At 44.3% G+C, this 27871-nt stretch overlaps 2 protein-coding genes across 5 annotated transcripts in view; one reads left to right on the top strand and one right to left on the bottom strand.

The window, feature by feature from the left end:
* Nucleotides 1-18068, bottom strand: part of CLN3 (CLN3 lysosomal/endosomal transmembrane protein, battenin) — a 26216-nt gene extending 8148 nt beyond the window's left edge. For 2 of the 4 annotated variants that reach the window (XR_014958703.1, XM_085593476.1), the window contains exons 1-11: nucleotides 11298-11431; nucleotides 11000-11063; nucleotides 9422-9497; nucleotides 9264-9317; nucleotides 7819-7898; nucleotides 5971-6056; nucleotides 5308-5380; nucleotides 4478-4618; nucleotides 3074-3245; nucleotides 2022-2090; nucleotides 300-355 (exon numbers count right to left, since the gene is read on the bottom strand). Coding sequence is in view for 3 of the 4 variants with exons in the window: in XM_085593476.1 (XP_085449602.1) it covers nucleotides 300-355; nucleotides 2022-2090; nucleotides 3074-3245; nucleotides 4478-4618; nucleotides 5308-5380; nucleotides 5971-6056; nucleotides 7819-7898; nucleotides 9264-9317; nucleotides 9422-9497; nucleotides 11000-11063; nucleotides 11298-11328 (902 nt within the window). In the remaining variant the exon portion in view is untranslated. Of the gene's footprint in view, nucleotides 1-299; nucleotides 356-2021; nucleotides 2091-3073; nucleotides 3246-4477; nucleotides 4619-5307; nucleotides 5381-5970; nucleotides 6057-7818; nucleotides 7899-9263; nucleotides 9318-9421; nucleotides 9498-10999; nucleotides 11064-11297; nucleotides 11432-17807 lie in introns of those variants that run through there. The other 2 variants (XM_085593477.1, XM_085593478.1) reach the window with 2 other exon arrangements.
* The window catches only part of SGF29 (SAGA complex associated factor 29), a 22574-nt gene continuing 6473 nt past the window's right edge, over nucleotides 11771-27871 (top strand). The window contains exons 1-7 of the mRNA XM_085593480.1: nucleotides 11771-12243; nucleotides 14701-14776; nucleotides 14862-14934; nucleotides 17849-17913; nucleotides 18063-18192; nucleotides 22270-22416; nucleotides 26980-27015. Coding sequence (XP_085449606.1) covers nucleotides 11884-12243; nucleotides 14701-14776; nucleotides 14862-14934; nucleotides 17849-17913; nucleotides 18063-18192; nucleotides 22270-22416; nucleotides 26980-27015 — 887 coding nt within the window. The 5' untranslated portion in view covers nucleotides 11771-11883. The remainder of the gene's footprint in view (nucleotides 12244-14700; nucleotides 14777-14861; nucleotides 14935-17848; nucleotides 17914-18062; nucleotides 18193-22269; nucleotides 22417-26979; nucleotides 27016-27871) is intronic.

Below are 27871 nucleotides of genomic sequence, written 5' to 3'. Positions count from 1 at the left end.
TTGGGGATACAATTTGAGAATTTTGGGGTCAGAAATTGGGAATTTTTGGGTGTAAAATTTGGAAATTTTTGAGGATAAAATTGGGAATTTTGGGGATAATATCAGGAATTTTTGAGGATAAAATTGGGAATTTTGTGGGTAAAATTTGGGAATTTTTGAGGATAAAATTGGGAATTTTGTGGGTAAAATTTGGGAATTTTTGAGGATAAAATGGGGAATTGTTGGGATAAATTTTAGAAAGTTCAGGAGGTAAATTTGGGAATTTTTGGGGTTAAATCCGGGGATTTCGGGGCACTCACGTGCGGTACTGGGCGCTGTGGGGGAGGGGCGAGGAGGGGAAGTAGAGCAGCTCCATCTGTGGGGGAGGGGCGGGGCTTAGCGCCCGGCCCCGCCCACGATTTGAATATGCAAATTAGGCCCCTCCCCACCCCGGATCCGCCATCTTGGACCCTCCCACATCACAATCCGCCATTTTGGCCACACCCCAAATCCGCCATTTTGGTCCCACACTCCAAATCCGCCATTTTGGCCCCTCCCCCAAATCCGCCATTTTGGCCCCTCCCCAAATCCGCCATTTTGGCCCCTCCCCAAATCCGCCATTTTGGCCCAACCCCAAATCCGCCATTTTGGTCCCACACCCAAATCCGCCATTTTGACCCAACCCCAAATCCGCCATTTTGGCCCCTCCCCAAATCCGCCATTTTGGGCCCACACCAAATCCGCCATTTTGGCCCCACACCCCAAATCCGCCATTTTGGCCCCTCCCCAAATCCGCCATTTTGGGCCCACCCCAAATCCGCCATTTTGGGCCCTCCCCACACCCAAATCCGCCATTTTGGGCCCTCCCCAACCCCAAATCCGCCATTTTGGCCCCTCCCCAAATCCGCCATTTTGGCCCCTCCCCAAATCCGCCATTTTGGCTCCTCCCCAGATCCGCCATTTTGGCTCCTCCCCAGATCCGCCATTTTGGCCCCTCCCCAGATCCGCCATTTTGGGCCCTCCCCAAATCCGCCATTTTGGGCCCACACCAAATCCGCCATTTTGGTCCCACACCCAAATCCGCCATTTTGGCCCCTCCCCAAATCCGCCATTTTGGCTCCTCCCCAACCCCAAATCCGCCATTTTGGGCCCACACCAAATCCGCCATTTTGGCCCCTCCCCACACCCAAATCCGCCATTTTGGTCCCACACCCAAATCCGCCATTTTGGCTCCTCCCCAAATCCGCCATTTTGGCCACACACCCAAATCCGCCATTTTGACCCTTCCCCCACCCCAGATCCGCCATTTTGGCCCCTCCCCATCCCAAATCTGCCATTTTAGCCCCTCCCCCACCTCAAATCCGCCATTTTGGCTCCTCCCCCACCCCAATTCTGCCATTTTGTCCCCTCCCCATCCAAATCTGCCATTTTGTCCCCTCCCCCATCAAAATCCACCATTTTAGTCCCACCCCAAATCCACCATTTTAGCCCCTCCCCAACCCCAATTTCTCATTTAAGCCCCTCCCCCCAAATCTGCCATTTTGGCCCCTCCCCCACCCCAGATCCGCCATCTTGGCCGCTCCTCCCACCAAATGCCCTATTTTGGCTTCTCCCCCAAATCGGCCATTTTGGCCCCTCCCCATCAAAATCCGCCATTTTAGACCCTCCCCCACCTCAAATCCGCCATTTTAGCCAATCCCCCCCCAAACCTGCCATTTTGGCCCCTCCCCATCAAAATCCACCATTTTAGACCCTCCCCCACCCCTTTAGGCCCCTCCCCCACCCCAAACCCGCCATTTTAGCCCCTCCCCACCCCAAATCCGCCATTTTAGCCCCTCCCCCACCCCAAATCCGCCATTTTAGCCCCTCCCCACCCCAGTTTTAGCCCCTCCCCAAACCATCAAGCCCCTCCCCCACCCCTTTAGGCCCCTCCCCCACCCATTTAGACCCCTCCCCACTCATCAAGCCCCTCCCCCACCCATCCAGCCCCTCCCCCACCCCTTGAGGCCCCTCCCCCACCCGCCAGGCCCCGCCCCTCTCACCAGCCCCTGGTTAACGAAGTACTCGGCGAAGTAAACGAGGCCCAGCGGCGCCCCCTGGCGGAGCGCGGCCTGCGGGGGGCGGGGCCGGCTCAGGCCACGCCCCTTCCCCTCCCCGAGCCCCTCCCCCTTTCATCCAGCCCCTTCCCCGAATCCCCCGCTTGTAACCAAAAATGACGAAATTTTCATTCCCAAATTCCCCGCTTTTCTACGCGAATATTGAAATTTTATCGCCAAAAATTCCCAAATTATCATCCCCAAAATTCCCAAATTTTCTCCCCAAAATCCCCAAATTTCATCTTCAAAATTTCCCAATTTTGTCCCCAAAATTTCCATATTTTCATCCCCAAAATTCCCAAATTTTCTCCCAAAAATTCCCAATTTTAACGCCAAAAATTCCCAAATTTTTTACCCCAAAATTGCCAATTTTAACCTCAAAAATTACCAATTTTTTAAACCCAAAAATTCCCAATTTTTAACCCAAAAATTCCCAATTTCAACCCTCAAAATTCCAAAATATTCTCCCAAAAATTGCCAATTTTAACCCCAAAATTTCCCAAATTTTTTACCCCAAAATTGCCAATTTTAACCCCAAAAATTACCAATTTTTTAAACCCAAAAATTTCCAATTTTTTACCCAAAAATTCCCAATTTCAACCCCCAAAATTCCAAAATATTCTCCGAAAAATTCAAAATTTTAACCCCAAAAATTCGCAATTTTTTAAACCCAAAAATTCCCAATTTTTTTTACCCCGAAATTCCCAATTTTAACCCCAAAAATCCCCAAATTTTCTCCCCAAAAATTCCCCATTTTTAACCCCAAAAATTCCAAAATTTTCTCCCAAAAATTCCCAATTTTAACTCCCAAAATTCCCAATTTTAACCCCAAAAACTCCCAAATTTTTTTACCCCAAAATTCCCAATTTCAACCCCAAAAACTCCCAAATTTTCCCCCCAAAATTCCCAATTTTAACCCCAAAAATTCCCAATTTTTTACCCCAAAAAATTCCCAATTTTAACCCCAATTTCCCAGTTAAGCCCCGCCCCCTTCTCACCTTGGCCACGCCCCTTTCTCCCCTTGGCCACGCCCCTTTCTCCCCTTGGCCACGCCCCCTTCTCACCTTGGCCACGCCCCATTTCTCGGCCCAGGCCCCGCCCCCTTGGCCGGGGGGGGGGAGGGGCGGCTCGGGCGGGGGGGGAGGGGCGGGGCCCAGCAGGAAGAAAAAACTGAGGGAAAAAAAGGGAAAAAACGGGGAAAAAATTAAAAATATTCATTAAAAACGGGAGGGGGCGGGGGCAAGCGAGGCCACGCTCACTCCGGGAGGGTTTTGGCGGGAAAACGGGGAAATTTGGCAGGAAAATTGGGAGTTTTGGGGTTAAAATTTGGGGTTTTTTAGAGTCATTTTGGGACTTTTTGGGGATACAAATTTGAGATTTTGGGGTTAAAATTTGGGAATTATTTGGGTTAAAATTTGGGAATTTTTGGGATAAAATTTGGGAATCTTGGGTTAAAAATTGGGAAATTTGGGAATTTTTGGGATGCATTTTTGGGGATTTTGGGGTTAAAAATTGAGAATTTTGGGGTAAAATTTGGTATTAATATGGTTTAAAAATTTGAGAATTTCGGGGTTAAAATTTGGGACTTTTTGGGGTTAAAAATTCAGAAGTTTGTGGATAGCATTGGGAGTTTTGGGGATAAAATTTGGGAAATTTTGAGGTCAATTTGGGGACTTTTTGGGGATAAAAATTTGGAATTTTGGGGTTAAAATTTCGGACTTTTTGCGTTTAAAAATTCAGAATTTTGTGGATAAAATTGGGAGGTTCACGGATGAAAATTGGGAATTTTTGATGTTAAAATTTGGAAATGTTCGGGGTTTAAATCAGGATGTTTAGGGGTAAAAATTTGAGAATTTCGGTGTTAAAATTTGGGAATTTCGGGGTTAAAATTTGGGAATTTTTGGGATAAAATTTGGGAATTTTTGGGTTAAAATTTGGGAATTTTTGGGATAAAATTTGGGAAATTTTGGGGTTAAAATTTGGGAATTTTTGGGATAAAATTTGGGAATTTTTGGGGTAAAATTTGGGAAATTTTGGGGTTAAAATTTGGGAATTTTTGGGATAAAATTTGGGAAATTTTGGGGTTACAATTTGGGAATTTTTGGGTTAAAATTTGGGAATTTTTGGTTTAAAATTTGGGAATTTTTGGGTTAAAATTTGGGAAATTTTGGGGATAAAATTTGGGAATTTTTGGGATAAAATTTGGGAAATTTTGGGGATAAAATTTGGGAATTTTTGGGGTTAAAATTTGGGAATTTTTGGGATAAAATTTGGGAAAGTTTGGAGATAAAATTTGGGAATTTTTGGGTTAAAATTTGGGAATTTTTGGGGCTAACTTTTGGGAATTTTGGGGTCACAATTTGGGAATTTTGGGTGGGGAAAAAAGCGAATTTTGGACTCACCTGAGCAGCATGAGGGGGGGGAGGGCCAGGAAGGGCAGCAGCGCCTGGGGGAGGGGCAGCCACGCCCGCAGCCCCCAAAAAGCCAAAGCCCCGCCCAGGCCGGCCCCGCCCGTCCCCGACGACCAATAGGAGAGCCCGGAGCTGCGGGGGGCGGAGCCGAGTCAGATTGGCCACGCCCACTTGGAATTCTGCTTTTTTCCGGCAATTTTTGGACCCGATTTTGGTGATTTTTGACCCACATTTGGATAATTTAAGCCTATTTTTAAGCCACACCCCCGTTTTTGCATAGCCACGCCCACAACCCCCCAAAAATTTTAATAATTTTGCTGATTTTTGACCAAATTTGGCCAATTTTTACTCATTTTGGGTGATTCGGACCCAATTTTGGTGATTTTTGACCCAATTTTGGGAGATTTCAACCAATTTTAAAGCCTCAGCCCCAATTTGCATAGCCACGCCCACCCACGAGGAGTCCTGCCCACTTTGCCCTGCCCCAATCCAAATTTTTATAATTTTTTACCAAATTTGGCAAATTTTGACCAATTTGGGTGATTTTGACCCAATTTTAGAGATTTTTGATCCCATTTTTAGAGATTTCAACAAATTTTAAAGCCTCAACCCCAATTTGCATAGCCACGCCCACCCATGAGAAGCCCTGCCCACTTTGCCCCACCCCAATCCTAATTTTGGTAATTTTGGACCAAATTTGGCTGATTTCACCCCAAATTTTTGGGGTTTTTTTTGTCTCCTCCCCCTTCTGAGGCGTGGCCCCAGGTGGGCGTGGCCATGGGGTGAGGCCACGCCCCCCGAGCGAGGCCACGCCCCCTTACCTGTGGTAGGAGGAGGCCAAGGTGAGGAAGGTGACCTCGCCAAGCCCCGCCCCCGCGCTGCCCAGCGCCACACCTGAGTGACCAATGAGTGACCGTGAGTGACCAGTGAGTGACCAGTGAGTGACCAATGAGTGACCGTGAGTGACCAGTGAGTGACCAGTGAGTGACCAATGAGTGACCGTGAGTGACCAGTGAGTGACCAGTGAGTTACCAGTGAGTGACCAGTGAGTGACCACTGACCCTGAGTGACTGTGAGTGACCAATGAGTGACCCTGAGTGACCAATGAGTGACCAATGAGTGACCCTGAGTGACCTCTGAGTGACCCTGAGTGACCAATGAGTGACCCTGAGTGACCCCTGAGTGACCCTGAGTGACCAATGAGTGACCAATGAGTGACCCTGAGTGACCCCTGAGTGACCCGAGTGACCCCGAGTGACCGCTGAGTGACCACTGAGTGACCAGTGAGTGACCCCAAATGACCCCAATTACCCCCAAATGACCCCAAATGACCCCAAATGACCCCGAGTGACCCCGAGTGACCAATGAGTGACCACTGAGTGACCAGTGAGTGACCCCAAATGACCCCGAGTGACCCCAAATGACCCCGAGTGACCCCGAGTGACCTCTGAGTGACCCCGAGTGACCGCTGAGTGACCACTCACCCCCCAGGCCGCTCAGGGTCCCTCTGGCCGCGGCCACGGCGCTGAGGCTGCCCCAGAGGCAGAGAGCCACGGCCACGGCGCGGCACCTGCGGGACACAAATTCCATTTTTTAGCCCCAAAATCCCATTTATTTACCCCAAAAATCCCTTTTTCCTCCTAAAAATACATTTTTTCCCCTAAAAAACCCTTTTCCCCCCTAAAAATTACTTTTTTCCCCCTAAAAATACCAATTTTTCCATTAAAAATTTGCATTTTTTCCCCATAAAAATTCAATTTTTCACCCCAAAACTATCTTTATTTACCCAAAAATTCCATTTTATAAAATAAAAATATTATTTTACCAAAAAAAATCGATTTTCCTCTTCCCAAAATTCCTTTTTTCCACCTAAAAATTCCCTTTTTTTACCCCAAAATTCCCCTTTTTTACCCCAGAGTTTCCTTTTCTCCACTAAAAACTGCTTTTTTCCCTCTAAAATTTGCGTTTTTTCCCCCATAAAAATTCCCTTTCCTCTTTAAAATTTGCATTTTTCCCCCTTAAAAATTCTCTTTCCCCTCTAAAATTCGCATTTTTCCCCATAAAAATTCCCTTTCTCCTCTAAAATTTGCAACTTTCCCCCTTAAAAATTCCCTTTCCTCTCTAAAATTAGCTTTTTTTCCCCATAAAAATTCCCTTTTCCCTGTAAAATTTGCAATTTTTTCCCCATAAAAATTCCTTTTTTCCTCTAAAATCTGCAATTTTTCCCAATAAAAATTCCCTTTCCCCTCTAAAATTCGCATTTTTCCCCATAAAAATTCCCTTTCCTCTCTAAAATTTGCATTTTTCCCCCATAAAAATTCCCTTTTCCCTCTAAAATTTGCAATTTTTCCCCCTTAAAAATTCCCTCTTCCCTCTAAAATTTGCATTTTTTCTCCATAAAAATTCCCTTTTCCCTGTAAAATTTGCAATTTTTTCCCCATAAAAATTCCTTTTTTCCTCTAAAATTTGCAATTTTTTCCCCATAAAAATTCCTTTTTTCCTCTAAAATCTGCAATTTTTCTCAATAAAAATTCCCTTTTCCTCTAAAATTCGCATTTTTCCCCATAAAAATTCCCTTTTTCCTCTAAAATTCGCATTTTTTCCTCATAAAAATTCCCTTTCCTCTCTAAAATTAGCATTTTTTCCCCATAAAATTTCCATTTCCCCTCTAAAATTTGCATTTTTCCCCATAAAAATTCCCTTTTCCCTCTAAAATTCGCATTTTTCCCCATAAAAATTTCCTTTCCCCTCTAAAACTTGCATTTTTTTCCCTTAAAAATTCCCTTTTCCCTCAAAAATTCGAATTTTTTCCCCACAAAAATTCCCTTTTCACTCAAAAATTTGCATTTTTCCCCCTTAAGAATTCCCTTTTCCCTCTAAAATCTGCAATTTTTCCCCTCAAAAATTCTCTTTTCCCTCTAAAATTCGCATTTTTCCCCCATAAAAACTCACTTTTTTCACCCCAAATCCCCTTTTACCCCCACAAAAATTCCCCTTTCTCATTTCCCCTCCCCAAAATCTCCATTTTTCCCCCAAAATCCCCTCCCTGCTTTAGCCCCGCCCCCTTTAAGCCACGCCCCTTTAGACCACGCCCCTTTATGCCCCGCCCCCTTTAAGCCCCGCCCCCTTAGGCCACGCCCCTTTAAGACTCGCCCCTTTTAGGCCCCGCCCCCTTTAGGACACGCCCCTTTAGGCCCCGCCCCCTTTAAGCCCCGCCCCTTTAGGACACGCTCCTTTAAGACTTGCCCCTTTAAGCCCCGCCCCTTTAGGCCACGCCCCTTTAGGCCACGCCCCTTTAAGCCCCGCCCCTTTAAGCCCCGCCCCTTTCTCACCTGTCGGGCAGGTACGGCCCCACCAGGGGCAGCAGCAGCTTCACCACCAGGGCGGGAACAACGTCAGCCAATAGGACGGCCTGAGGGGCGGGGCCAGGCCACGCCCACTTAAGCCACGCCCACTTTAAACCCCGCCCAATCACAATCCAGCTCTCCAAAGCCCCGCCCCTTTTAGCCACACCCAAACCCCACCTATTTAAGCCCCGCCCACTCAGTTCACGATATTTAAGCCCCTCCCACTTAGGCCCCACCCATCTAAGCCCCACCCCTTAATCCACCCTTATTAAGCCCCACCCCCTTAATTTCCAATAATTTAAGCCACGCCCACTTAAACCACACCTCCTTAAGCTTCTCCAATTTAAGCCCCACCCCTTTAACCCCTTTCGAACCCTGTCACCTTAAGCCCCGCCCATTTAAGCCCCACCCCTTCAAGCTCCTCCCATTTAAGCCACGCTCATTTAAGCCCCGCCCCTTTAAACGTCACCCCTTTAAGCCCCTCCCATTTAAGCCACACCCATTTAAGCTCCCCCCACTTAAGCCACACCCCTAAACGCCTTTCCCCTTTAAGCCCCACCCATTTAAGCCCCGCCCCTTAATTCCCACCCTCAAAATCCACCCTTTAAGCCTCTCCCACTTAAGCCACACCCATTTAAGCCCCTCCCACTTAAACCTCCACCCCTTAAAGCCTTTCCCATTTAAGCCACACCCCTTTAAGCTCCTCCCACTTAAGCCACACCCCTTTATGTTTTTCCCCTTTAAGCCCCGCCCCTTCAAGTCCCTCCTATTTAATTCCCATAATTAAACCCCACCCATTTAAGCCCCGCCCCTTTAAGCCCCTCCTATTTAATTCCCATTAATTAAACGCCACCCATTTAAGCCCCGCCCCTTCAAGCCCCTCTTATTTAATCCCCATTATTTAAACCACGCCCATTTAAGCCCCGCCCCTTTAAATTCCACTCCTTAAACCCCGCCCATTTAAGCCCCACCCATTTAAGCTCCACCCATCAAGTCCCTCCTAATTAATTCCCATTATTTAAGCCCCACCCATTTAAGCCCCGCCCCTTCAAGCTCCTCCCATTTAATCCCCATTATTTAAACCACGCCCATTTAAGCCCCGCCCCTTTAAATTCCACTCCTTAAGCCCCGCCCATTTAAGTCCCACCCATCAAGTCCCTCCTAATTAATTCCCATTATTTAAGCCCCACCCATTTAAGCCCCGCCCCTTCAAGCTCCTCCCATTTAATCCCCATCCATTTAAGCCCCACCCATTTAAGCTCCACCCATCAAGTCCCTCCTATTTAATTCCCATTATTTAAGCCACACCCATTTAAGCCCCGCCCCTTCAAGCCCCTCCTATCTAATCCCCATTATTTAAACCACGCCCATTTAAGCCCCGCCCCTTAAATTACCATCCCTTAAGCCCCGCCCCCTTAAGCCACACCCACCCCAGTCCCCACAGGGTCGCAGTCATGCCGGCTCCGATTCCGTGGCTCCTCCCCCTAAAAAAACCCGGGAAAAATCCCAAAAAAATCCAGTCAGAAAAGGGGCGTGGCCACCCAAAAAAGGGGGCGTGGTCCCCCAAAAAGGGGGCGTGGCCACTCACGGGGCGTGGCTCCAGCAGGTCGCGGGCGGCGCTGAGCATCACCACGTACGGGAGGTTGTTGCACAGCCCCAAAATCCTGCGGGGGCGGGGCTTAAAGGGGCGTGGCCACGCGGGTGGGCGTGGCCACGGGTGGGCGTGGTTTGCCGGGAAAAGGCGTGGATATGGTGGAAAGGGAGGGGCTAAAACGGGGCAGGTTTGGCGGGAAAATTTGGGGGGTGAATGGGTGTGGTCAAAGGGGGCGGGGCTTAAGTGGGCTCAGTTTTGGCGGGAAATTTTGGGGGAGAGGCTGGGGGCGTGGTCATTGAGGTGGGTGTGGCCACAGGTGTGGGGGTCAAAATGGGCGTGGCTTAAATGGGTGGGGTGCCCCCAAAAATGGCTCAAATTTGGCGGGAATTTTTTAAACGGGGGAGGGGCTAAAAGAGGTGTGGCCACATGAGGGTGTGGTCCAAGTGGGCGTGGCTTAAATGGGTGGGGTGCCCCCAAAATTGCTCAATTTTGGCGGGAATTTATCAAATAGGGGAGGGGCTTAAAGGGGTGTGGTCACATCAGGGTGTGGTCCGAGTGGGCGTGGCTTAAATGGGTGGGGTGCCCCAAAAATGGCTCAGTTTTGGCGGGAATTTCTCAAATAGGGGAGGGGCTTAAAGGGGTGTGGCCACATGAGGGTGTGGTCCGAGTGGGCGTGGCTTAAATGGGTTGAGTGTCCCAAAAATGGCTCAATTTTGGCGGGAATTTATCAAATGTGGGAGAGGCTTAAAGGGGTGTGGCCACATGAGGGTGTGGTCCAAGTGGGCGTGGCTTAAATGGGTGGAGTGTCCCAAAAATGGCTCAATTTTGGCGGGAATTTCTCAAATAGGGGAGGGGCTTAAAGGGGTGTGGCCACACCAGGGTGTGGTCCAAGTGGGCGTGGCTTAAATGGGTGGGGTTCCTAAAAAAATGGCTCAATTTTTGGCGGGAATTTATCAAATAGGGGAGGGGCTTAAAGGGGTGTGGCCACAACAGGGTGTGGTCCGAGTGGGCGTGGCTTAAATGGGTGGGGTTCCTAAAAAAAGGCTCAATTTTGGCGGGAATTTATCAAATGGGGAGGGGCTTAAATGGGTGTGGTCAAAGTGGGCGTGGCTTAAATGGGTTGAGTGTCCCAAAAAAGGCTCAATTTTGGCGGGAATTTATCAAATGGGGGAGGGGCTTAAAAGGGTGTGGCCACACCAGGGTGTGGTCCGAGTGGGCGTGGCTTAAATGGGTGGAGTGTCCCAAAAATGTCTCAATTTTGGCGGGAATTTCTCAAATGGGGGAGGGGCTTAAAGGGGTGTGGCCACACCAGGGTGTGGTCAAAGTGGGCGTGGCTTAAATGGGTGGGGTGCCAAAAAATGGATCAATTTTGGCGGGAACTGGGGGTTTTTAAGATGTGGGAGGGGCTTAAATGGGCGTGGCCACTCAAAGTGGGTTTGGTCCAAAATGGGCGGGGCTTAAATGGGTGGGGGTGTCTCCAAAATGTGTTAAGTTTTGGCGGGAAATTTTAGGGGTTTAGAGATGTGGGAGGGGCTTCGGGGGCGTGGCTTCTGGTGGGGGCGGGGCACTCACCAAAAAGCGGCTCCGATTCGCCAGGAGGAGGTCGGAGGGGGCGGGGCCGGGGCGGAGTCTTCATCTGGGAGGGGGAGGGGAAGAGAAAAGTTTCCAAAAGGGATTTTGGGGCAATTTTGGGAGATTTTGGGGTTGTTTTAGGAACTTTTGGGGTTGTTTTTTCCCATCCCGCTCCCCACTCCCGGTTCCATTTCCCGCCTCCATTCCTGTCCCTTTATCCCCGTTTTAATTTTAGGTTTTTTATCCCGAAATCCCGATTTTTTACCTCATTTTTAACCCAGATTTTTTCCCCTCTCACCTTCCTGCAGCAGCGGTTCCTCATCCGCCATGTTGCACGCCGGTCATGTGACACCGCCATCACGTGATTTTCCCAATCTGAATCACCTTTGGGAGCTGGTGGGCGTGGCTTTGAGACAGAAAAATCCATATTAATGAGCGTAGGGCGTGGCTTTGCCATGAGTTCATTCATAAAAAACCACTATTGTGGGCGTGGCTTAAGAGCTCATAAATAATAACGCCACACACGCGCTGATTTGCGCCATATATGGTTAAAAGGGCGTGGTTTTGCCCATATATGGCGCGAAATGCGTGTGGCTTAAGAATTATAAATAATAATGCCACAGAGGCGCGGCTTTGCACCATGTAAGGGTAAAAGGGGCGTGGTTTTGCCCATATATGGCGCGAAATGCGTGTGGCTTAAGAATTATAAATAATAATGCCACGCAGCCGCGGCTTTGCACCATGTAAGGGTAAAAGGGGCGTGGTTTTGACCATATATGGCGCGAAGTGGGCGTGGCTTACATCCCCTTTCCTCCCCTTTGCTGCCCTGAGTTTAGGCGCGGTTTTGCGCCATATAAGGTAAAGGGGCGTGGTTTTGACCATATATGGCGCGAAGTGGGCGTGGCTTGTGTCCCCTTTCCTGCCCTGAGTTTAGGCGCGGTTTTGCGCCATATAAGGTAAAGGGGCGTGGTTTTGACCATATATGGTTCGAAGTGGGCGTGGCTTTCCCGGCTCCCTCGAGCCTGGGCGTGGTTTTGCCCATATATGGTTCGAAGTGGGCGTGGCTTACGCCCCCCTCCCGCTTCTCCCCTGAGGAGGCGCCGCCATTTTCTCCCCCCGCCGCCATTTTCTGCCCCACCCCCCCCCCCTCCATCCCCGTTTTTCCCCTCATGGCGCTGGTCTCGGCCGATTCGCGCATCGCGGAGCTGCTGGGGGAGCTGCACCAGCTCATCAAACAGACGCAGGTACCTCGATTTATTTTAGTTTTTTTTTTTAGGATTTTTGGGGGTTTTTTTCCCCCCTCGGAGTTTCCCCGTTTTGCAGCCCCGGGTCCCGTTTGGCCCCGAGGGATCCTCAAGGGTTTCGGTGTTTTCGAAATCTTTCCGCTCAGGGAGCCCAAAATCAACAATTCCACCCCAAAATCCATTTTTTTTCCCCCTCGGGGATCCCAAAAATCATCTATTTCACCCCAAAGATCACCAATTTTACCACAAAAATGACCCATTTCCCACCAAAATCACCAATTTCATCCCAAAATCAACTTACTTTTCCCTCAGGGATCTCAAAAATCACCCATTTCACCCCAAAAATCACCTATTTTACCCCCAAAATTACCCGTTTTGCCCCAAAATCACCAATTTCATCCCAAAATAAACTTTTTTCCCTCACGAACCCCAAAAATGACCCATTGAACCCCAAAATCAGTTTTTTCCCCCTCAGAGATCCCCAAAATCACACATTTCTCCCCCAAAATAAACTTTTCCCCCCTCAGGGGTCCCAAAAGTCACCCATTTCACCCCAAAATAACATATTTTCCCCTCACTGATTACAAAAATCATCCATTTCCTCCCAAAATTGACTTTTTTCCCCTCAGGGATCCCCAAATTAACCCATTTCACCCCCAAAACCACACATTTTCACCCCAAAATCAAAATTTTCCCCCTCACAAACCTCAAAATCACCAAATTCACCCCAAAATCAACAATATCACCCCAAAATCAGCTTTTTTTACACTCGGTGATACCAAAAATCACCAATTTCACCCCAAAATCACCAATTTCACCCCAAAATCACCAATTTCACCCCAAAATCAACTTTTTTTCTCCTCAGAAATCCCAAAAATCAGCCATTTCTCCCCAAAATCAACTTTTCCCCCCTCAGGAATCCCAAAAATCACCAATTTCACCCCAAAATCACCCATTTTACCCCAAAACCAACTATTTTCCCCTTCACAAACCCCAAAAATCCATTTCACCCCAAAATTATCAAACTTACCCCAAAATCAATTTTATTTCTCCTCACAGACCCCCCAAATCACCAATTTCACCCTAAAAATCGCCCATTTCACCCTAAAAGCAACTTTTTTCCCTCTCAAAGACCCCAAAAATCAGTCATTTCACCCCAAAAACACCCATTTCACCACAAAAATCACCCATTTCACCCCAAAATCACCCATTTCTCTCCAAAATTAACTTTCTTCCCCCTCACAGATCCCAAAAATCACCATTTCACCCCAAAATTAAATTTTTCTCCACTCAGGGATTCCCAAAATCGCCCATTTCACCCCAAAATCACCAATTTCATCCCAAAATATATTTTTTCCCCTCAGGTATCCCAAAAATCACTAATTTCACCCCAAAATCAATTTTATTTCTCCTCACAGATGCCCAAAATCACCCATTTCACCCCAAAATCACCTTTTTTCCCCTCTGGAATCTCAAAAATTACCAATTTCACCCCAAAAATTGTCTATTTCACCCCAAAATAAATTATTCCCCCTCATGAACCCCAAAATCACCCATTTCACCCCAAATTCAATTTTTCTTTCTACTCACGGATCCTAAAAATCACCCATTTCACCTCAAAATCAACTTTTTTTTTGCACCTTTCACCTTTTTTTCTTCATTTCCCCCGCTTTTTTTCTCATTTTCCCCTTTTTTCCCCTTCTTTTTTCTTCATTTTCCCCTTTTTTTCTAATTTGCCCCCTTTTTCTCTCCTTTTTTCTTTAATTTCCCCCTTTTTCCCTAATTTTACCTCTTCCTTCTTTTTCTTAATTTCCCCCTATTTTTTCTAATTTTCCTCCCTTCCCCTCCTTTTTTCTCTCATTCCCCCCCTTTCTCCTCATTTTTCTTCATTTTCCCCCTTTTTTCATTTCCCCCCATTTTCTCCTCCTTTTTTCTTTAATTTCCCTTTTTTTCCTTATTTTCCCCTTCCCTCATTTTTTTTTAATTTTCCCCTTTTCCCCTCCTTTTTTCTTCATTTCCCCCCTTTTTTCTTCATTTCCCCTTTTTTCTCCTAATTTTCCCCATTTTCTCCTCATTTCCCCCTTTTTTCCCTATTTCCCCCCCTTTCTTCTCATTTTCCTTAATTCCCCACTTTTTTCCTAATTTCCCCCCTTTTTTCCCCTCCTTTTTTCTTTTTCCCTCAATTTTTTCCTAATTTTACCCTTTTTTCTTCATTTGCCCCCTTTTTCCCTAATTTCCCCCCCTTTTCCCTCCTTTTTTCTTCACTTCCCCCTTTTTTTCCTAATTTCCCCTTTTCCCTCCTTTTTTCTTCATTTCCCCCTTTTTTCCTAATTTCCCCCCCTTTTTCCCTCCTTTTTTCATAATTTCCCCCCTTTTTTTCCTGATTTTCCCCTCTTTCCCCCCCTTTTTCCCTAATTTCCCCAATTTTCCCCAAAATCCCCAATTTTCCCCCCTCAGGAGGAGCGCTCCCGCAGCGAGCACAACCTGGTGAACATCCAGAAGACGCACGAGCGGATGCAGACAGAGAACAAAAGTAAAAAATTTCCCAGATTTAAAGGGAATTTTGGGGGAATTTTGGGGCTTTTCAGCACATTTTGACCCCCAAAATTCCATTTTAGTTTCCCCCTATTACCGCACCAAGCTCCGAGGGCTCTACACCACAGCCAAGGCTGATGCCGAAGCCGAGTGCAAGTGAGTCCAAAATTCTCATTTTTAAACCCAAAAATCCTCAAATTCCTCACATTCCCACTTTATCCCTTCAAATTCCCATTTTTTCCTTCAAATTCCCATTTTATCCCTTCAAATTCCTATTTTATCCCCTTCAAATTCCCATTTTTCCCCTTCAAATTCCCATTTTTCCCCTTCAAATTCCCATTTTTTCGGCAGTTCCCCACTTTTTCCTCACAGTTCCCTCCTTTTTCGTCCCAATTCCCTCCTTTTCCCTCACAATCCCATTTTTCCCCTCAAACTCCCCCATTTTCCCTTCAATCCTCTCCTTTTTCCTCAAATACCCCATTTTTCCTCAAATTTCCCCCTTTTCCCTCCCAATTCCCTCCTTTTTCTTTCCCAAATCCCTTTTTCTTTACAATCCCCTCATTTTTCCTCAAATCCCACCCTTTTTCCTCAAATTCCCTTTTTTTCTCCTCAAATTCTCCCTTTTTCCCCACAATTCCCTCCTTTTCCCTCACAATTCCATTTTTCCCCTCAAACTGCCCCATTTTTCCTCTCAATCCCCTGTTTTTCCCTCAATTTTCCCTTTTTTTCCCTCAAATCCCCTCCTTTCCCTCCCAATTCCCTCCTTTTTCTTTACAATTCCCCCATTTTCCTTCCCAAATCCCTTTTTCTTTACAATTCCCTCATTTTTCCCTCCAATTCCCCCCTTTTTCTTTACAATTCCTCCCTTTTCCCTCCCACTTCCCCCGTTTTCCTCCCAATTCCCTTATTTTCTCACAATTTCCCCCTTTTTCCTCCCAATTCCCTTTTCCCCCTCAAATTCCGCCCTTTTTCCTCCCAATTCCCTCCTTTTCCTTTCCAATTCCCCTTTTCCTTTCCAAATCCCTTTTTCTTTACAATTCCCTCCTTTCCCCTCACAATTCCATTTTCCCCTCAAACTCCCCCATTTTTCCTCTCTATCCCCTCCTTTTTCCTCAAATTCCCTTTTTTCCCTCAAATCCTCCAGTTTTCCCCACAATTCCCTCCTTTCCCCTCACAATTCCATTTTTCCCCTCAAACTGCCCCATTTTTCCTCTCAATCCCCTGTTTTTCCCTCAATTTTCCTTTTTCCCCTCAAATCCCCCCCTTTCCCTCCCAATTCCCTCCTTTTTCTTTACAATTCCCCCATTTTCCTTCCCAAATCCCTTTTTCTTTACAATTCCCTCATTTTTCCCTCCAATTCCCCCCTTTTTCTTTACAATTCCTCCCTTTTCCCTCCCACTTCCCCCTTTTTCCTCCCAATTCCCTTATTTTCTCACAATTCCCCCTTTTTCCTCCCAATTCCCTCCTTTTCCTTTACAATTCCCCTTTTCCTTTCCAAATCCCTTTTTCTTTACAATTCCCTCCTTTTCCCTCACAATTCCATTTTTCCCCTCAAACTCCCCCATTTTTCCTCTCTATCCCCTCCTTTTTCCTCAAATTCCCTTTTTTTCCCTCAAATCTTCCAGTTTTCCCCACAATTCCCTCCTTTCCCCTCACAATTCCATTTTCCCCCTCAAACTCCCCCATTTTCCCTTCAATCCCCTCCTTTTTCCTCCCAATTTCCCCCTTTTTCCTTCACAATTCCCTCCTTTTTCTTCCCAAATCCCTTTTTCTTTACAATTCCCTCCTTTTCCCTCACAATTCCATTTTCCCCCTCAAACACCCCCATTTTTCCTCTCTATCCCCTCCTTTTTCCTCAAATTCCCTTTTTTTCTCCTCAAATTCTCCCTTTTTCCCCACAATTCCCTCCTTTTCCCTCACAATTCCATTTTTCCCCTCAAACTGCCCCATTTTTCCTCTCAATCCCGTTTTTCCCTCAATTTTCCCTTTTTTTCCCTCAAATCCCCCCCTTTCCCTCCCAATTCCCTCCTTTTTCTTTACAATTCCCCCATTTTCCTTCCCAAATCCCTTTTTCTTTACAATTCCCTCATTTTTCCCTCCAATTCCCCCCTTTTTCTTTACAATTCCTCCCTTTTCCCTCCCACTTCCCCCTTTTTCCTCCCAATTCCCTTATTTTCTCACAATTTCCCCCTTTTTCCTCCCAATTCCCTTTTCCCCCTCAAATTCTGCCCTTTTTCTTCCCAATTCCCTTATTTTCTCACAATTTCCCCCTTTTTCCTCCCAATTCCCTTTTCCCCCTCAAATTCTGCCCTTTTTCCTCCCAATTCCCTTATTTTCTCACAATTTCCCCCTTTTTCCTCCCAATTCCCTCCTTTTCCTTTACAATTCCCCTTTTCCTTTCCAAATCCCTTTTTCTTTACAATTCCCTCCTTTTCCCTCACAATTCCATTTTCCCCTCAAACTCCCCCATTTTTCCTCAATCCCCTCCTTTTTCCTCAAATTCCCTTTTTCCCCTCAAATTTCCCCCTTTTTCTTCCCAATTCCCTCCTTTTCCCTCACAATTCCATTTCCCCCCTCAAACTCCCCCATTTTTCCTCTCAATCCCCTGTTTTTCCCTCAATTTTCCCTTTTTTTCCCTCAAATTCCGCCCTTTTTCCTCCCAATTCCCTCCTTTTTCCTCCCAATTCCCTCCTTTTCCTTTACAATTCCCCTTTTCCTTCCCAAATCCCTTTTTCTTTACAATTCCCTCCTTTTCCCTCACAATTCCATTTTCCCTTCAATCTCCCCCATTTTCCCTTCAATCCCCTCCTTTTCCCTCAAATTCCCCCCTTTTTTCCTCCCAATTCCCTCCCTTTTCTTCCCAAATCCCTTTTTCTTCACAATTCCCTCCTAATTCTCCCCATTTCCCACCCCTTTTCCTCATCCCCCAAACCCCTTCTCCCCTTCCCCGCTCCCCAAACCACCCCCCCCCCCAATTTTTTAACCTTTTTCCCCCCGATTTTTTTTACGTTTTCCCCCACACCTTTCACCTTTTGTTTCCTGTCGTTTTTCTTTCTCTTCCTCCCCTCAGCGTCCTCCGCCGAGCTCTGGATAAAATCGCCGAGATCAAATCGCTGCTGGAGGAGCGGCGCATCGGTACGGCCGCCAGGGGGCGCTGCCCTCACGGCGGCGGGAAAAAAAAAAGGCGGGAAACGCCTCAAACCCTTTCAAACCCCTCAAAATTCCACCCAAACCCCTCAAATTTTGCTGTTTTACATTTTTTAATGATTTTCTTTTTATCCCAGCGGCCAAAATCGCCGGGATTTACAGCGAGGCGGAGCCGCCCAGGAAGACGATGAGGAGGGGGGTGCTGATGACGCTGCTGCAGCAGTCGGCGATGACGCTGCCGCTGTGGATTGGGAAACCAGGGGAAAAGTGAGCAAAAATGGGGGGAAAAATGGGAATTTTGGGGGGAAATGAGAATGTTGGGAGGGTAAAGAGGGATTTGGGGGGGGGAAGTGGGGAAAAAAGGGAGTTTAGGGGAATGAAAGGGGATTTGGGAGGGCTGAGGGTGGTGCTGCTGTGGGTTGGGAAATGTGAGGGAAAATGGGGAAAAATGGGGAAAAAAGGTAATTTTTGGGAATAATGAGGGTTTTGGGAGGGTAAAGAGGGATTTGTGGGGGGAAAGTGGGAATTTGAGGGAAAAAAAGGGAGATTTGGGGGAATAAAAGGGGATTTGGGAGGGCAGAGGGTGGTGCTGCTGTGGGTTGGGAAATGTGAAGAAAAATGAGGAAAAATGGGAGGGAAATGGGGGAAAAAAGGGAATTTTTAGGAATAATGGGGGTTTTGGGAGGGTAAAGAGGGATTTTGGGGGGAAAGTGGGAATTTGGGGGACAAAAAGGAAATTTGGGGGAATAAAAGGGGATTTGGGAGTGCTGAGGATGGTGCTGCTGTGGGTTGGGAAATGTGAGGAAAAATGGGGGGAAATGGGGAAAAAAGGGAATTTTTGGGAAATAATGAGGATTTTGGGAGGGTAAAGAGGGATTTGGGGGGGAAAGTGGGGAAAAAAGGGAGTTTAGGGGAATGAAAGGGGATTTGGGAGGGCAGAGGGTGGTGCTGCTGTGGGTTGGGAAATGTGAGGAAAAATGGGGAAAAAAGGGGAAAAAAGGTAATTTTTGGGAATAATGAGGGTTTTGGGAGGGTAGAGAGGGATTTGGGGGGAAAAGTGGGAATTTGAGGGAAAAAAAGGGAGATTTGGGGGAATAAAAGGGGATTTGGGAGGGCTGAGGGTGGTGCTGCTTGGGTTGGGAAATGGGAAGAAAAATGAGGGAAAATGGGAGGGAAATGGGGAAAAAAAGGGAATTTTTGGGAATAATGAGGATTTTGGGAGGGTAAAGAGGAATTTTGGGGGGGAAAGTGGGAATTTGGGGGAATAAAGGGGAGATTTGGGGGAATAAAGGGATTTGGGGGTGCTGAGGATACTGCTGCTGTGGGTTGGGAAATGTGAGGGAAAATGGGGGAAAAAATTGGGAAAAATGGGGAAAAACTAGGAATTTTGGGAATTATGAATATTTTGGGAGGGTAGAGAGGGATTTGGGGGGAAAAGTGGGAATTTGAGGGAATAAAGGGGAGATTTGGGGGAATAAAAGGGGATTTGGGAGGGCTGAGGGTGGTGCTGCTGTGGGTTGGGAAATGGGAAGAAAAATGAGGAAAAATGGGAGGGAAATGGGGAAAAAAAGGGAATTTTTGGGAAATAATGAGGATTTTGGGAGGGTAAAGAGGGATTTTGGGGGGGAAAGTGGGAATTTGGGGGAATAAAGGGGAGATTTGGGGGAATAAAAGGGGATTTGGGAGTGCTGAGGATGGCGCTGCTGTGGGTTGGGAAATGTGAGGAAAAATGAGGAAAAATGGGGGGAAAATGGGGAAAAAGGGAATTTTTGGGAATAATGAGGATTTTGGGAGGGTAGAGAAAGATTTGGGGGGAAAAGTGGGAATTTGAGGGAAAAAAAGGGAGATTTGGGGGAATAAAAGGGGATTTGGGAGGGCTGAGGGTGGTGCTGCTGTGGGTTGGGAAATGGGAAGAAAAATGAGGGAAAATGGGAGGGAAATGGGGGAAAAAAGGGAATTTTTAGGAATAATGAGGATTTTGGGAGGGTAAAGAGGGATTTTGGGGGGGAAAGTGGGAATTTGGGGGAATAAATGGGAGATTTGGGGGAATAAAAGGGGATTTGGGGGTGCTGAGGATACTGCTGCTGTGGGTTGGGAAATGGGAGGGAAAATGGGGGAAAAATTGGGAAAAATGGGGAAAAACTAGGAATTTTTGGGAATTACGAAGATTTTGGGAGGGTAAAGAGAGATTTGGGGAGGAAAAATGGGAATTTGGGGGACAAAAAGGAAATTTGGGGGACTAAAAGGGGATTTGGGAGTGCTGAGGATGGTGCTGCTGTGGGTTGGGAAATGTGAGCAAAAATGAGGAAAAATGGGGGGAAATGGGGAAAAAAGGGAATTTTTGGGAAATAATGAGGATTTTGGGAGGGTAAAGAGGGATTTGGGGGGGAAAGTGGGGAAAAAAGGGAGTTTAGGGGAATGAAAGGGGATTTGGGAGGGCTGAGGGTGGTGCTGCTTGGGTTGGGAAATGGGAAGAAAAATGAGGGGAAATGGGGGGAAATGGGGAAAAAAGGGAATTTTTGGGAAATAATGAGGATTTTGGGAGGGTAAAGAGGGATTTGGGGGGAAAGTGGAAAATTTTGGGGAGAAAAATGTGAATTTGGGGGAATAAAAGTGGAGTTGGGAGTGGAGAGGATGCTGCTGCTGTGGGTTGGCAAACCTGGGGAAAACTGAGGGGAAATGGGGGAAAATGGGGAGGAAAAAAATCCCATTTTTTTTCCCTATGAAAATCCCACTTTTCCCCTATAAAAATCCCACTTTTCCCCTGTAAAAATCCCATTTCCTCCCCAATTTTCCCCTAAAAAAAAATCCCATTTTTCCCTTCATTTTCCCCTATAAAAAAATCCCATTTACCCCCCAATTTTTCGCTATTTCCTCCCCATTTTCCCCCATAAAAATCCCATTTTTTCCCCAAATTTCCCTATAAAAATCCCATTTTTCCCTTATAAAACTCCCATTTCCCCCCCAATTTCCCCCTCTAAAAATCCCATTTTCCCCCCCATTTTTCCCCTATAAAACTCCCATTTCCCCCCCAATTTCCCCCTATAAAAATCCCATTTTCCCCCCAAATTTCCCCTATAAAAATCCCATTTTTCCCTTATAAAACTCCCATTTTCCCCCAATTTCCCCCTCTAAAAAACTCATTTTCCCCCTCTAAAAATCCCATTTCCCCCCAATTTCCCCCTATAAAAATCCCATTTTTCCCCTCTAAAAATCCCAATTTTCCCCTATTTTCCCCCCAATTTCCCCCTCTAAAAACCCCATTTTTCCCTTATAAAAATCCCATTTTCCCCCAATTTCCCCCTATAAAAATCCCATTTTTCCCCTACTAAAATCCCAATTTTCCCCTATTTTCCCCCCAATTTCCCCTCTAAAAACCCCATTTTTCCCCTCTAAAAATCCCATTTACCCCCCAATTTCCCCCTATAAAAATCCCATTTTCCCCCCAATTTTCCCCTATAAAAATCCCATTTTTCCCTTATAAAACTCCCATTTCCCCCCAATTTCCCCCTCTAAAAATCCCATTTTTCCCCTACTAAAATCCCAATTTTCCCCTATTTTCCCCCCAATTTCCCCCTCTAAACCCCCATTTCCCCCAATTTCCCCTCTAAAAATCCCATTTTCCCCTTCTAAAACTCCCATTTCCCCCCCAATTTTCCCCTCTAAAAACCCCATTTTCCCCCAATTTCCCCCTATAAAAATCCCATTTTTCCCCTCTAAAAATCCCAATTTCCCCCTATTTTCCTCCCAATTTCCCCTCTAAAAATCCCATTTTTCCCCTTCTAAAAATCCCATTTTTCCCCCATTTTTCCCCTATAAAACTCCCATATTTCCCCTACTAAAATCCCAATTTTCCCCCATTTTCCCCCCAATTTCCCCCTCTAAAAACCCCATTTTTCCCCTCTAAACCCCTATTTCCCATTTCCCCTCTAACCCCCATTTCCCCATTTCCCCTCTAAAGCCCCATTTCCCCTCTAAACCCCCATTTCCCCCCATTTCCCCTCTAAAAATCCCATTTTTCCCCTCTAAAAATCCCATTTTCCCCCCAATTTCCCCCTCTAAACCCCCATTTTTCCCCATTTCCCCTCTAAACCCCATTTCCCCCAATTTCCCCCTATAAAAATCCCATTTTTCCCCAATTTTCCCCTATATAAATCCCATTTTTCCCCTCTAAAAACCCCATTTTTCCCCTCTAAAAATCCCAATTTTCCCCTATTTTCCCCCCAATTTTCCCCTCTAAAAATCCCATTTTTCCCTTATAAAACTCCCATTTTCCCCCCATTTTTCCCCTCTAAACCCCCATATTTCCCCCTTTCCCCTCTAACCCCTTTTCCCGTTGCGCAGGCCCCCGCCGCTGTGCGGGGCGGTGCCGGCCGCGGGCGATTACGTGGCCAAGCCCGGGGACAAGGTGGCGGCGCGGGTGAAGGCGCTGGAGGGGGACGAGCAGTGGATCCTGGCCGAGGTGGTCAGCTACAGCCACGCCGCCAACAAGTCAGTGACGCACCCAAAATTCCAGATTATCCACCCAAAATTCCAGATTATCCACCCAAAATTCCAGCTTATCCACCCAAAATTCCAGATTATCCACCCAAAATTCCAGCTTATCCACACAAAATTCCAGCTTATCCACCCAAAATTCCAGCTTATCCACACAAAATTGCAGCTTATACACCCAAAATTCGATTTTATGGACCCAAAATTCGATTTTATGGGCCCAAAATTCCAGCTTATCCACCCAAAATTCCAGCTTATCCACACAAAATTGCAGCTTATACACCCAAAAGTCCACCCAAAATTCCAGCTTATCCACCCAAAATTCCAGCTTACCCACCCAAAATTCCAGCTTATCCACACAAAATTCCAGCTAAAATTCCAGCTTATCCACACAAAATTTGATTTTATGGACCCAAAATTCCAGCTTACCCACCCAAAATTCCAGCTTATCCACCCAAAATTGCAGCTTACCCACCCAAAATTGCAGCTTATCCACCCAAAATTGCAGCTTATCCACCCAAAATTGCAGCTTATCCACCCAAAATTGCAGCTTATCCACCCAAAATTCCAGCTTATCCACACAAAATTTGATTTTATCCACCCAAAATTGCAGCTTATCCACCCAAAATTGCAGTTTATCCACACAAAATTCCAGCTTATCCACCCAAAATTCCAGTTTATCCACCCAAAATTCCAGCTTATCCACCCAAAATTCCAGCTTATCCACCCAAAATTCCGGCTTATCCACACAAAATTCCAGCTTATCCACCCAAAATTCCAGCTTATCCACCCAAAATTTGATTTTATCCACCCAAAATTCCAGCTTATCCACCCAAAATTCCAGCTTATACACCCAAAATTCCAGCTTATCCACACAAAATTGCAGCTTATCCACCCAAAATTCCAGTTTATCCACCCAAAATTTGATTTTATCCACCCAAAATTGCAGCTTATACACCCAAAATTCCAGCTAAAATTCCAGCTTATCCACCCAAAATTGCAGTTTATACACCCAAAATTCCAACTTATACACCCAAAATTCCACCCAAAATTCCAGCTTATCCACCCAAAATTCCAGCTAAAATTCCAGTTTATCCACACAAAATTCCAGCTTATCCACCCAAAATTCCAGCTTATCCACACAAAATTCCAGCTTATCCACCCAAAATTCCAGTTTATCCACCCAAAATTGCAGCTTATCCACACAAAATTCCAGTTTATCCACCCAAAATTCGATTATTTGGACCCAAAATTCCAGCTTATCCACACAAAATTCCAGCTTATCCACCCAAAATTTCAGCTTATCCACACAAAATTCCAGCTTGTCCACACAAAATTCCAGCTTATCCACCCAAAATTCCACCCAAAATTCCAGCTTATCCAAACAAAATTCCAGCTTATCCACCCAAAATTCCAGCTTATCCACACAAAATTCCAGTTTATCCACCCAAAATTCCAGCTAAAATTCCAGCTTATCCACACAAAATTTGATTTTATCCACCCAAAATTCCAGCTTATCCACCCAAAATTCCAGCTTATCCACCCAAAATTCCAGCTAAAATTCCAGCTTATCCACACAAAATTTGATTTTATGGACCCAAAATTCCAGCTTATCCACACAAAATTCCAGCTTATCCACACAAAATTGCAGCTTATCCACCCAAAATTGCAGCTTATCCACCCAAAATTTGATTTTATGGGCCCAAAATTCGATTTTTTGGACCCAAAATTTGATTTTATCGGACCAAAATTCGATTTTATCCACCCAAAATTCGATTTTATGGGCCCAAAATTCGATTTTATCCACCCAAAATTCGATCTTACCCACCCAAAATTCGATTATTTGGGCCCAAAATTTGATTTTATGGGCCCACAATTCGATTTTATCCACTCAAAATTTGACTTTATGGACCCAAAATTCGATTTTATCGACCCAAAATTCGATCTTACCCACCCAAAATTCGATTTTATCCACCCAAAATTCGATTTTATGGGACCAAAATTCAATTATTTCGTCACAAAATTCGATTTTATTGACCCAAAATTCGATTTTTTGGACCCAAAATTCAATTATTTGGGCACAAAATTCGATTTTATCCACCCAAAATTCGATTTTATCCACCCAAAATTCGATTTTATGGGCCCAAAATTCGATCTTATCCACCCAAAATTCAATTATTTGGACCCAAAATTCGATTTTATGGACCCAGAATTCTATTTTTTGGATCCAAAATTTGATTTTACGCACCCAAAATTTGATTTTATGCACCCAGAATTCAATTATTTGGGCCCAAAATTCGATTTTATGGACCCAAAATTCGATTTTATGGACCCAAAATTCGATTTTATCCACCCAAAATTTGATTTTATGGGCCAAAATTCAATTATTTGGGCCCAAAGTTCAGTTATTTGGGCCCAAAATTGGATTTTTTGGACCCAAAATTGGATTTTTTGGACCCAAAATTTGATTTTATCCACCCAAAATTCGATTTTTTGGGCCCAAAATTCGATTTTATCCACCCAAAATACAATTATTTGCGCCCAAAACTCAATTATTTGGGCCCAAAATTCGATTTTATGGACCCAAAATTCGATTTTATGGGCCAAAATTCAATTATTTGGGCCCAAAGTTCAGTTATTTGGGCCCAAAATTGGATTTTTTGGACCCAAAATTCGATTATTTGGACCCAAAATTTGGTTTTATGGACCCAAAATTCGATTTTTTGAACCTAAAATTCGATTTTATGGGCCCAAAATTCAATCTTATCCACACAAACTTCGATCTTATCCACCCAAAATTCAATTATTTGCGCCCAAAACTCAATTATTTGGGCCCAAAATTCGATTTTATGGACCCAAAATTCGATTTTATCCACCCAAAATTCGATCTTATCCACCCAAAATTCGATTTTATCCACCCAAAATTTGATTTTATGGACCCAAAATTCGAGCTTATCCACCCAAAATTCGATCTTATCCACCCAAAATTCAATTATTTGGGCCCAAAATTCGATTTTATGGACCCCAAATTCGATTTTATCCACCCAAAATTTGATTTTATGCACCCAAAATTCAATTATTTCGGCCCAAAATTCGATTTTATGGACCCAAAATTCAATTATTTGGGCCCAAAATTCGATTTTTTGAACCTAAAATTTGATTTTATGGGCCCAAAATTTGAATTTTCAGGACCAAAATTTGATTTTATAGGCTCAATATTCGATTTTTTGGGATTAAAATTTGATTTTTTGGACCCAAAGTTGGATTTTATAGACACGAAATTAGATTTTTTGGGATTAAAATTTGATTTTATTGGCACAAAAATTGATTTTTTTGGGGCCAAAATATGATTTTATGGGCCCAAAATTGGATTTTTTGGGATTAAAATTTGACTTTATAGGCACAAAATTTGATTTTATGGACCCAAAATTTGATTTTATAGGCCCAAAATTTAATTTTTTTGGGATTAAACTTGGATTTTGTGGACCCAAAATTAGATTTTTTGGGCCCAAAATTCGATTTTATTGGCACAAAATTGGATTTTTTAGGACCAAAATCTGATTTTATAGACATAAAATTGGATTTTATAGGAACAAAATTTGATTTTATGGCCCCAAAATTTGATTTTTTAGACACAAAAATGAATTTTATAGGCACAAAATTTGATTTTTGGGATTAAAATTTGGTTTTATAGGCACAAAATTTGAGTTTTTGGACCCAAAGTTGGATTTTATAAGCACAAAATTGGATTTTTTTGGGCCCGAAATTTGATTGTTTCAGGCCCAAAATTCGATTTTTTTGGCCCTAAATTTGATTAGTTGGGGCCAAAATTTGATTTTTTTGGGATTAAAATTTGATTTTATAAACACAAAATTTGAATTTTTGTAACCAAGATTTGATTTTATAGGCACAAAATTGGATTTTTTGGGGCCAAAATTGGATTTTTTGTGATTAAACTTTGATTTTATAGCCACAAAATTTGATTTTATGGACCCAAAATTGGATTTTTTTAGACACAAAATTGGATTTTTTGCACCCAAAATTTGATTTTTAACATTGGATTTTTTGGGACCAAAATTTGCTTTTATAGACCCAAATCTCACTTTTTTATACCCAAAATTCCATTTTGCAGACCCAAAATTTCATTTTTTTGGGCTCAAAATTTGCTTTATTTGGCCCAAAATTCCCTTTTTTCTTCCTGAAATTCGCTTTATTGGGGCAAAATCTGCTTCATTTGGCTCAAAATTCACATTTTTGGGTCTAAAATTCGCTTTATTGGGGCCAAAATTCCCTTTTTTTGGGACCAAAAATCGCTTTTTTAGACCCAAAATTTTCAGGCCAAAATTCGATTTTTTGGGGGCGCAAAATCCGGTTTTGGGCTTAAAATTCGCATTTTTGGGTCTAAAATTTGCTTTATGTGGCTCAAAATTATCTTGTTTTGGGACCGAAAATTCCCTTTTTTTTTGGGTCCGGAATTTGTAATTTTTGGGTGGAAAATTCCATTTTTTGGGCTTAAAAATTCCGATTTTTTTGAGCCGAAAATTCCCTTTTTTCCCCCAGGTACGAGGTGGACGACATCGACGAGGAAGGCAAAGAGTGAGTGATAAAAAACCCCAAAAATTTCATTTAAAATGCCCCAAAATCCCCTCAAACTACCCCAAAAACCCCCAAATTCTTCCCCAAAAAATCCCATTTTTTTCTGCCAAAAATCCCGATTTTTTCACATAAAATTCCCATTTTTTTCCTATAAAAATCTCCAATTTTTTCTCTATAAAAACCCCCATTTTTCCCCATAAAAAATTCAATTTTTCCCTGCCAAAACCTCAGATTTTCTCCTGTAAAAATTGTATTTTTTCCTTAATTTTCCCCATAAAATTTCCGTTAAAAAAAAAACAATTTCCCCCATAAAAATAACAATTTTTGTTATAAAAAAACCCAATTTTCCCCATGGAGATTTCCCATAAAAATCCCTTTTTTCACCAAAAAAAATCCCAATTTTTCCCCATTAAAATCCCAATTTTTCCCCATTTCCCCCTAAAATTTCCCCCATAAAACCCCCAAATTTCCTCCATTTTCCACCAAATTTTCTACATGTTTTCCCCATAAAACCCTTAATTTTCCCACTGAAAAAACCCAAATTTTCCAATTTTTCCCTATAAAATCCCCATTTTCCCCCCATTTTTCACCAAATTTTACCAAATTTTCCCCCCAAAATATCCCAATTTTTCCTCATTTTTCTCCAAAAAATTCCAATTTTCCCCCTAAAAAAAATCTCATTTTCCCCCCATTTTTCCCCATAAAATCCCCATTTTTCACCAAATTTTACCAAATTTTTCCCCCAAAAAATCCCAATTTTTTCCTCATTCTTCTCCAAAAAAATCCAATTTTCCCCCCAAAAAAATCCAATTTTCCCCCCAAAAAAATCTAATTTTTCACTCATTTTTCCCCATAA

Source organism: Lonchura striata, chromosome 16 (assembly GCF_050655825.1).
Source record: "Lonchura striata isolate lonStrDom1 chromosome 16, ASM5065582v1, whole genome shotgun sequence".
NCBI lineage: Eukaryota > Metazoa > Chordata > Aves > Passeriformes > Estrildidae > Lonchura > Lonchura striata.
Note: the sequence above shows the minus strand (reverse complement) of the source record. Positions and strands in the feature narration are given on the sequence as shown.